Source organism: Orbicella faveolata, unplaced genomic scaffold (genome assembly GCF_042242905.1).
Source record: "Orbicella faveolata isolate gen_17 unplaced genomic scaffold, um_ofav_v1 contig_34, whole genome shotgun sequence".
NCBI classification, from domain to species: Eukaryota; Metazoa; Cnidaria; class Anthozoa; order Scleractinia; family Merulinidae; genus Orbicella; species Orbicella faveolata.
This window is the reverse complement of record NW_028301563.1, coordinates 34,552,821-34,562,500: the sequence shown is the minus strand read 5'-3', so window position 1 is coordinate 34,562,500 and position 9,680 is coordinate 34,552,821. Positions and strand designations below refer to the sequence as shown.

General features: G+C 39.4%; 1 protein-coding gene across 1 annotated transcript in view; it reads right to left on the bottom strand.

The window, feature by feature from the left end:
- LOC110060844 (muscle, skeletal receptor tyrosine protein kinase-like) overlaps nucleotides 1-7,440 on the bottom strand; it is a 13,046-nt gene extending 5,606 nt beyond the window's left edge. Inside the window, exons 1-6 of the mRNA XM_020767647.2 lie at nucleotides 7,153-7,440; nucleotides 3,100-3,343; nucleotides 2,410-2,861; nucleotides 1,531-1,872; nucleotides 878-1,153; nucleotides 109-296 (exon numbers count right to left, since the gene is read on the bottom strand). Of these exons, the coding sequence (XP_020623306.2) occupies nucleotides 109-296; nucleotides 878-1,153; nucleotides 1,531-1,872; nucleotides 2,410-2,861; nucleotides 3,100-3,343; nucleotides 7,153-7,216 (1,566 nt within the window). The 5' untranslated portion in view covers nucleotides 7,217-7,440. The remainder of the gene's footprint in view (nucleotides 1-108; nucleotides 297-877; nucleotides 1,154-1,530; nucleotides 1,873-2,409; nucleotides 2,862-3,099; nucleotides 3,344-7,152) is intronic.
- Between the last annotated feature and the right edge of the window lie 2,240 nt (nucleotides 7,441-9,680).

Here is a 9,680-nt window from a genome sequence, read left to right as displayed (position 1 = left end):
CACGCAGTCCTGCATCTCCGGCCATGTCTGCGTCCACGCATGATCAATATTAGTCTCGTACCCAGACTATTCTTAGCATTTTCGGTCATCTCTGCCGGAGCGGCTTACCTTGTAGTAGTCCGAAGCGTAGATGTCTCTAGACATTCCAAAGTCAGCGATCTTTACAATGAGACCTGTACCCACAAGACAATTTCTTGTAGCCACGTCCCTGTGAACAAATCGGAGCATCTGAAGGTGTTCCATGCCAGCAGCACATTGTAATGAGATGGACATCAAGTCATCTGCCGTGAGACTGACTGTAAACAAATAAAAGACATGTAAATTAATAAACAAATAATTGTCCCAGAGTGAAAGCTATCAACTCGCAAGTAGCAGGAACATCAAGAAGGGGGGCAGGGACAGAGGAGCCTAATAAAATCCTCGATGCACATTAATTCGGGTCAGGAACTTTCCACTCTAGTGCGCATGTGAAACAACACTGAATCATCAATATATTAAAAATATTCAATCTCATGCGTGCTACTTTAAGATTCAGTTTAGAAGCATCAGTGTTTGCCCACAGTGGGCTCAAGGAGCCATTTAAATTTTATGTATATTTCTTAATGCTTAACAATAATATATATTTTTTCCATTTCGTAATCTATGTTCTTTATTTTTCAGCTAAACTTGCTTTGGGAGGACCATTATATAAACTACTGGGTCACCAGTAATGGATGTTTAACCCTCTTTATTATTATTCTCTCCACTCTCCACGCAAGAAGTACTCCTGACAAGATAACTGCTGTAATCTCTTCATAATAGCAAGTATATACACCATGTGATAATTAATAAAGTGTCTTCCTAAAAGTGGTTTGGCTATTATCAAATTCTATCAAACCTTTTTCTTTCTCTTCGCCTTCAAAGAAAGGTCCGGCTTTTCTGAGGTATTCATTAAGATCCCCTAAATCCATGAATTCAAATATCATTCCATAAGGTTCTTCATCTGTAGAGACTGCTAATAATTCAACGATATTTTCATGATGTAGGACAGACATCAAAGCAACTTCCTGGAAAAAATCTTCCTTAGTTTCCGTAGAGCTTCCTTCTTTCAGAGTTTTTACAGCAACCATCAACTCTACATCGGCTTTTCCCTCAATCAAACCGTACGTCTTCCCTAAAAACAATGAAGTTATCAATACTTTAAAACTGCATGCACATGGGAGTGTCAATAAGTGAAACCTTGACATTTGTGATTGTTTCTGAAAACAAATTACTTACTGCGAGTGATTATATGAAAGATCGAATATTTGAACTGCGGAGAAAGATATGAAGACATGATTGATCATCACATTTATACGCACAACTCAAGTAGGTGTGAAATTAAAGCCTGAACAAATTTCAGGCTTGAACGGGCTTCGAACCCATTACCTCTGTCAAGCCAGGTGGGAGCTGGTCACAACTCCCAGCTGGTCACAACTTGGTACGTCTGTGTATAACTGCGATGATCAATCATGTCTTCAAATAATTTACTGTTGTGAGTAACATACGTACCCAAAAATACTAAACCAAAGTTCCCGGATCCAAGGTCTCGTACATACTCTATACTGGTCAGCGGAAGCTGCTTTATGTCATCAGGATTAAACAGACTCAGGACTTTGTTCTCGTCGAGGGCTCTAATTCTGTCTCTCATGGTCATAGCTGTAAATGTCACGCTTTTGATGTCTTTCGACAGTTTCAGTGGTTTTCTTTTTCGTCTCTGCAAGATACAAGCGATAATGACGATAATGACAAGAAGAGTAACGGCACCAGCTATCGCAGCAGCTATGGCAGTCGTGTTGAACTTCAGTGAGGATCCCGTCCTTTGCTCCATGCTTGGCTCAGCGGTGGTGAAGTCTGAATAATAAAACACAGGTTGTGTAAAGGCCATGGTTTAATGCAAAACAACGATGGTTAAGTTTACAAGTAGACCTTCCAAAATGATACTGCGAGCACTATACAGCAATCTCTTGTCACGACTCGTTGGCAAACTACTTTTAACTACTCAGTCATTCTTGACTTACATTCGAAGTTTTTTTCTTTTATGTCATTTTAATATTTTACCCTAATATTTAAAAAAGAAAACGGCGTTTCGTTACTGCCATGCAACCACATAGTAGCAGATGTAATATGCCGCACTTGTACAGAATATTTTATAAGTTTGTGTGAAAGTGGTAGAAATAACTTACAGCATTTTCATATAGCACAAAGTTTCGCTTTTCTGTGGTTTGTTCCAATTTACTTTTGAGTTTCTTCCTCGGCTTTTTTCTTTCCACTTCAAAATCGAACCTGTTTGCAAAAACCTGACGTTTGACGTCATCATATAGGTGACGTCAGAACGTCGCGTAAAAATGCTCATTAAGAGTAGATGTATCAATTGACTTATTTACTTACTTAAGAGTCCAAAAGGAATGCAGGTGGGATTGCCAGGTCTGGAGTCAGCAGAATAAGGGAGTTGGGTACAGTTGGGCATTGAAGCATGAGCAAGGTCCTTTCCTGGTTCTTTATGAAAATACTTTGCCGCTCCCAGGATTTCTCGCATGGCCAAGTCGCACACATCAAACAGAGCTTCGCAGTCTTCTCTGCAGTAGCTGTAAGGCTCGTTGTTTTCGTTACACGGTGGCAAGAAGTACTCGCAGACAAGGGGCCTTAAAATATTTTTACATTTCTCTTGACCGTCTATTCGATTAATGACATACATGAAGGCGGCTATCATTGCTTCCGTTCCATTCACACCGAACCTGTTGTCTGTATATCGTGGTGTCCAGCGGTGTTCCAACATAGTGACGTTTAACCAATTGTCACACAACGGCCGGTCACGATACACCTGGCACGTGCCCTTGGGACTGGAAATGAATTTTAAAAAAGGCCAAAGTTTAAACGAATGACAAAAGCAAACAGTGCATCATCTCCAAGAAGTAACTGTAGCCGGGACTAAGCTGTACTAAATAACCCTCAATTTTTGTTCTTAAGTCTTACAACTTTCCGTGTTTTCTATGATGAACACAAATATTTCAAACTTTGAAATTCGGAGCAAATTTTTTTTGATGTTGCCTTTCACGTGAAAAAAATACTTAAACTTACCCTGCTGTGGTCGAAAGAGATTCCCTGGTACTTGGGTTCTTTGTCGTTGTCATGGGAACACTTGTTGTGTGTGTTGAGTTGTTGGAGGTCTGATTATTTGCTATTCCATAACATTGTGTTGCATTTTCAGAAGCCAGTGATGAATTCCAACAGCAACCCCAACTCAGACATTGATCCCTTGAAGAGTTAGAGGGGCCACAGGCAACCAACATCAAGTCAGCATTGGAACAGTTGTATCTCATCCCTTTCAACAAAAAATACACCATATAAACAATTTCAAATGTAGAGGGCCAGGCGATGCATGGAAAACGAAGAAAACTGTTTATATCTCGGATCTTCCTTGGTCAGGAGGGGAACTCACTTAAAGTGAAAACGCCAATGACGAACTTGAGGTGGCCTCATATCTTAAAATGTTGGCCTTAGAGATGTTAGTAATTTGGTGAAGTTTTATACTTTTAGTAATTCGGCCAGCAGCTGACCTATATGACGTCACTTTTGATATTTTATCTGTTCTAAAGATTCATTCTTTGAATATATCTCTGAAAATGATCTTTTTACGCGCCCCGGGCATGAGACAAATGTTTTCATCCGATGAATTTCTTTATCCTAACAGCCCGTTTCTAGTCAATTAATTACTATTTTAAGGTTGAAGAAATTTATTTCTGAACACTATTTGGCTCCATTGCCGGTTCTTGACTCGTTCTTTGCAATAATGCTTACAAATCACGTGTTCAAGGGCACGTGATTTAAAAAATAACTTCCTGTTTCTGAGGTCTTGCTTCACGCGGTACAATAGACGTTTGCACGGCTTCCAGTAATGTTTTAAGTACAAAGTTCAGTTTAACCTCTCGTTTAGATTCAACTAGCAGTTCTCTACAGAAAGATCGAAGGGAACACTTAGCGAAGGTAAGATCAGAGAAAAAGGTATGATGAAACTCTTTCTTGATCTGCATGCTTTATTGCACCATTCTATGTATTTATTCTGAATCCGTCTTGCGATGTTAAATTTCCTATTTACGCTTTTCTTACGCTCCGTGCAGGGTAATGCTTTCAGTGTTTATAGACCCTTAATAGGATTTCAAAAAAAATAAACATTGAAATCTCTGCATGAAAACATTGGTTTTAAAGGAATTCATCGAAAAACTCATCAGCGAAACTCAACACCAGCCCTCTCTCCCGTTACGCGTTTTCTCTCGCCGTTTTTCGGGCTGCTCCTGAGCAAACAGAACGCCTGGAGTAGGCTAACAAAGATAAGATGATAAATCATAAGAGAAATCTAGAGGAAATTAATTATTAAGACCAAAAAAGTCCAATTAGTTGAGAAGGATAGAATATGGACTGGAGAGGACCAATCGACCCTTGACCTTTTTGGACTGTGTTTAATCTAATGGTAACACTTGGGGAGGGGTGTTGGCGAGTCTTTCTTAGAATAAAAAGGTTGAGAATCATGATTGATTTTTCTCTACATGGTCCATGCCAATATGGCCGCAACAACTCTTCTCGCGTGAAGCTGAGTTATTTTAGTCCAATCATAATACTTGGGAAGCGGTGCGAGGGTGGATTTCTTGGGGGGGGGGGGGGGAGGTTAAGGAGATTTTGACATCCACACTCGTGGGTAAGGTGCGTGCGAGATACATAGACGAATCAAGCTAAGGTTGCCATTACCATTACCAAATTCTTGTATCGTGTATGGATCTGTATCATTTTACAGCTATTTACCAAGTCTCTGTATAATTAATATTATCAAAAAGTGCCGATCATTGGATAATGCAATTCAAGAGCGTTAGCATCGATGTATCGAAAATTAGTTCGAAAAATCGGTAGTTTAAAAAGTCGGCTGTAAAAGTACAATGTTGGACTGAGGCGAGGGAAAGGACCTTGGATGTTATCGGGAGGTTCGAGAAATCGAGACTGCATTAGTAGATCGAATTATAATTAGAGAACGTTCGTTATCCGATGACATTTGTCAATCAAGATCCTATTTTAATTACTTCCAACAGCCTCCGGAGACGGATTGTCTGATTACAATCAAGTGTTATGTTAGCAGTCAAAGCAAACTTCAAGTTCCTTTACTTCTTTAAGACTAGCAGTCAAAGAAATCTAACCGACATTCGTTTAAAATTACAATATGGGAGAAAAACAGAGAAGAAAGTCAGAACAGACATTTTCTCCATATACATTCTGTGTCCTCATTTAATAGAAGTTTTAGGGAGGCAAAGATCGGTCAGTTGGTCTTCATTCGACCTTGAGCCGGCCATTCATTCCCTTTAGATTACGTTATCGTAGCGACATCAGGTTCTTACACACAGTAGTTTTACTTCACGACTAGTAACAAAAAAGCCTTGAACTAAATTGTAGCTAATTGTATCATAGCGGATAAACAAAGGATCCATTACACTAGCAACTGATTGCATTCACATGGAAGAACAAAGCCATACCCTGAGCTAAAGATAGAGTGGCATTCAGACATAATGTTCTTCTTTACACGCCAAGTCTCCCAAAACAAAGTTGACGCTTCATTGAACTGAAATTTGTTTACCGGCTTACGAAGAAGGCAAACAAAACGAAGTCGGCATGCGCAAACAAAGTTAGTTATGTTATACGTGAAAATATGTAAACAGCGGAAATCATTCAGACCTATGACCTTGAAAAAGCTCGTTAGACGCTAGACCACAGTAGCTGACAGTCAAACGGCGATTGGGTCCCTGAAAACTCGACCTTATCACACAGCAGGTAATACACACAAGTGAGAAGAAGACCGAAATTTAAAAGAGAACAGCGAATGTAATCCTGTTTTACTGCACCATTAGCGGCTTTTGTTTATTTAAGGCTTGTGTCTAATAAGAGATAAAGCTGGACTAGGACCGATTAGAGTGTTCAATAACAGAGAACACAGGAAGACACTTGAAAGGACTTCACAACATGGATTACGCTCGGTGCAGAGATTTCACAATTAGTACGTCTGTAAGGCTGTGAGTGCAATGCGCTTCTGAGGATAATAATCAAAACAAGTTGTTTGCGATTCTTCGGTCCCAACCCAGATCCCTATGCACACTAGTGGCTGACGCCCATTTTCAGCGAATAACCACCAGTAGGCTTAATTTAAATGTACTCTAGTTGTTTCGCCCATATCCACATTGTGTAGCGACAATTTGTTAAAATTTGTACCCCTCCTTGCAAAGAGACTGCCGACCCCACCCATTCCCCAGGAGCATTGAGAGTCGACAAATGGTCCAAAAAAAGTCTTCCAAAAGAGTCCAACAGCCCGTGGGGTCCATTGGTCCAGTCCACATCCGAAATTTATGCGATGACATGAAACCAGGTGTGTCGTCAATAACCAAGGAGATGCGTCTCAACGTGTGCTAACATCATAGCGTTCTAAGACCTCTTAGAATATTACAACACATAGTAACATAGCACGCAAGCCATTTTTCCTGTTTTAAAAGGCAAATTGTTTTTTTTCGACCTTGTAATAACTGCAGATAAAAACATGGTTAGAAAGAAAATAAAAAATCTGCTTTTGTTAACGGTCAACACCGGGGTTTAATGATGCTATTGACAAAAGTTTGCAGTCAAAACTTGTTTTCAATTAACTCTCTCAACTACTTAACTTTGAAGCGACTATAACAAGGGATTTTAAGCGTTTACAAGGACGGTTAAGTAGACGCGATCAAGGTATATTTTGGATATTTGAAAAACAAAATGACAAAATAAGGCAGATAGAGATTTAATCCTGACCGCAAGCTTGACACTGGCTAACCGTCATACTGTTTTATACATTTTATTTAAGAGCCTATGAAGAGTTTTTCATTGTCGAATTCTTAAAAATCGGATTCATAGCTCTTACCCAATTTGTCTAAAGATCATTTTAAACAAAATCCACTTCATGACGAATTAACAAAGATTCGTGCAATTTTCAAACAGCTCGAACCAACTCAGTAAAAAAAATTGATAAATATCGTGATAGTAGCCTAAAGAGCCCGAATATCTCCGTAACACCCAAGCGGGGCCGAAATATCTCCGTATATGCCCAAGCAGTGAAAATTTACCCACCTGATGTAGAACTGTAGGATAAGGTGCAGCTAAACAAGAACGCGATAATATATTTGAGGTCCATTACGGGAGAAAAGAAAACTACCGACACTCAGCTGGCAGTGATTTGTCCGATAGATAGATGGATAGCCTGCTGCACACAGACACGAAATAGGAGATGAGGGGACGCGTGCCTTGTTTCCGAAAATAAGAGCTTTAGGATATGTTAGATCGTATTTCGAGATGCTAATGATAAACAGCTAAATCTTTCATTCTGAGGAAATCTTTTCCACACACGAACTGATGACAGACAAGGCAGTTACCTGCTTGTTACCGTTCGTTGTTTTGGATATTCAGGTGCAAGTTGCATACTTCTACTATTTTTCCTCTTGGTTTGTGAGACACTGGTTGTGTTTTGTGTTCAAAACATTAGAATTAAAGTACTCAGTGTATGAAGTGATTATTTCATTCCTTTACTATTAGAAACTGTAAATCTTCGTCGCCTCCTATGAAATAAGACTTCCCACTCTCTTCAACCCCCCCCCCCCCCCCGCCTCTTTTTGGAATAGGAATTTCATAATTCTGCCCCCTCTTATCACCGGCTGCCCCTCAAACGTGCTTGAATCAAGTAAGTGTCCCAGAGGAGGTTTCATAGAGGATTTACGGTACGTTCAAAGTTACATCCTCGTGTCAAGACTGGCACGTGTTTGCAACGACACACGACTGAGTAAACACCACGTCAACACGACATAAATATACGACGCACCCCGACATACACAGCCATAAGGTCAAGTGCAGTATGTTAACCTGGCGCACTCTGGGGGGACTCCCTGTGGGGGTCTTAAAAACATCGCCCGATCGATCGTACCCTTTGCACAAAGAATTTCGAAGTTTTCTGATTAGAAAATGTTCAGGTGTCATGTTGTTAGTTCCCAAACACTGTCTGTAACAGTGATTACGTCGAAAATACGAGTAACAAACACGGCCGAGCGTCAGGTTAGTGGCGACTAAACTGTTACAGGAGCTAAGGATGGCCTTTGGTTTTTCCGGCGCGCCACAAGGAGTGAGGTTACATTCAGTTGCAGCACAATCGACTTTGTTATGCTTTACTGCTTGAAACAATGCAACTTCCTCTTTGAACGCTTCTTAAACTGTTAACAAGTCCTGGAATTGATGATGCTGTAGGCCATACCAGTAGAACAATTCCTTTCAGTTCCGTGAATAGTCCTGTTAAACCAAGGTGTCCAGCAGAAGGGGCCTGGTACCAGTTAACTAGGCATTATAAATGAGGCCCTGTTAAGATTTTAGGATTATGGAATATTAGTGGTTCTTAGATGAGCGATAACTGGATTATTGGCCACTAAATTAAAGGATTACATATTATTTGCGTCTCATTTTAATGTTATGGATTATTATCGGTCATGATCGCATAAGTTGCTTTTTACATAAAAGAGTATGAAAGGTCTTAAAAGAGAGTCACAAAAAATATGACAAATATTATTTATCTCCAATGATCCCTCCAGTGCTCCTAGCTTAGTCAAAATTCTGAGCTAGCATCGTGGTAGTAATCCTTAGTCGCTAAGGACTTACGGGTATTATTTCATATTCAAAAAATTAAAAGATGAAAAAGGCCTATACGACCCGTGCTGTTCGCAGATGTAGTTTTTTTTTTTGCCTTTAGAGTTAAGTTTACTATATATATCTTCTTGATTTTTTTAAAGTACAATTTTATGAATAGCTGTATTTTATATGTAAATGCTGATCGCCAGTTAATACCAGTGATCCAGTGATCACTGATTGGCCTTTCAGGTTAAATAAAGTCTTTTATTTATTTTTTTATTTATTTATTTAAGTTTGGATCTCGCTAGTGTGGCTTTGAACGATTTTCCTCTTTTGCACGAGAAAATGGGAAATAATGGGGGGCTCTCTTTATATACCTTCCTCAGCAAAGGCAGAATCTGTATTAAGTGACATTTATTCATCAAGGCTTTCTTTATATTAGGCACTGCTGGGTGCTGCGACAAAAGGTGGAATTTTATTTTAAGTTTTTCCCTTCTAAGTTGTTTGTTCTCAATTCTTAATAACTAAGATCCAAACGATCTTATTTACTTTGATGATCACCGATAAAGTTTATGAATAGGTAATAAAATGCTTAAATACAAGCCGTTGCAATGAATAGATCATTCTGAGAGCAATCGTACACGGACACGCTCGATTGTAGTACTTTTTGTGCGATATTAAAGATTACTTAAAGCTAACCTGGACTGATTTCTTGGATGAAGTCAGTCCTAAACTCTGCCGGTTTGGTGACATCTAGCGGGAATGTTTCCAGACATCCCCGAATCCCATTCCACATCAAGCACAAAGCACGAAATAAAAAGAACGCTACATGCAGAATAAATAATAAACATTGAACGCTTAGATGAATTTTTTTACTTTTACGGCTGTAGCTTTGACTTACATCAAGAGAATATGATCTGCTGACATTTACACAAGATGAGCAATTTTCTTTAGAAGGGGAGTACATGGGATTAATTTCGTGAGCTTTT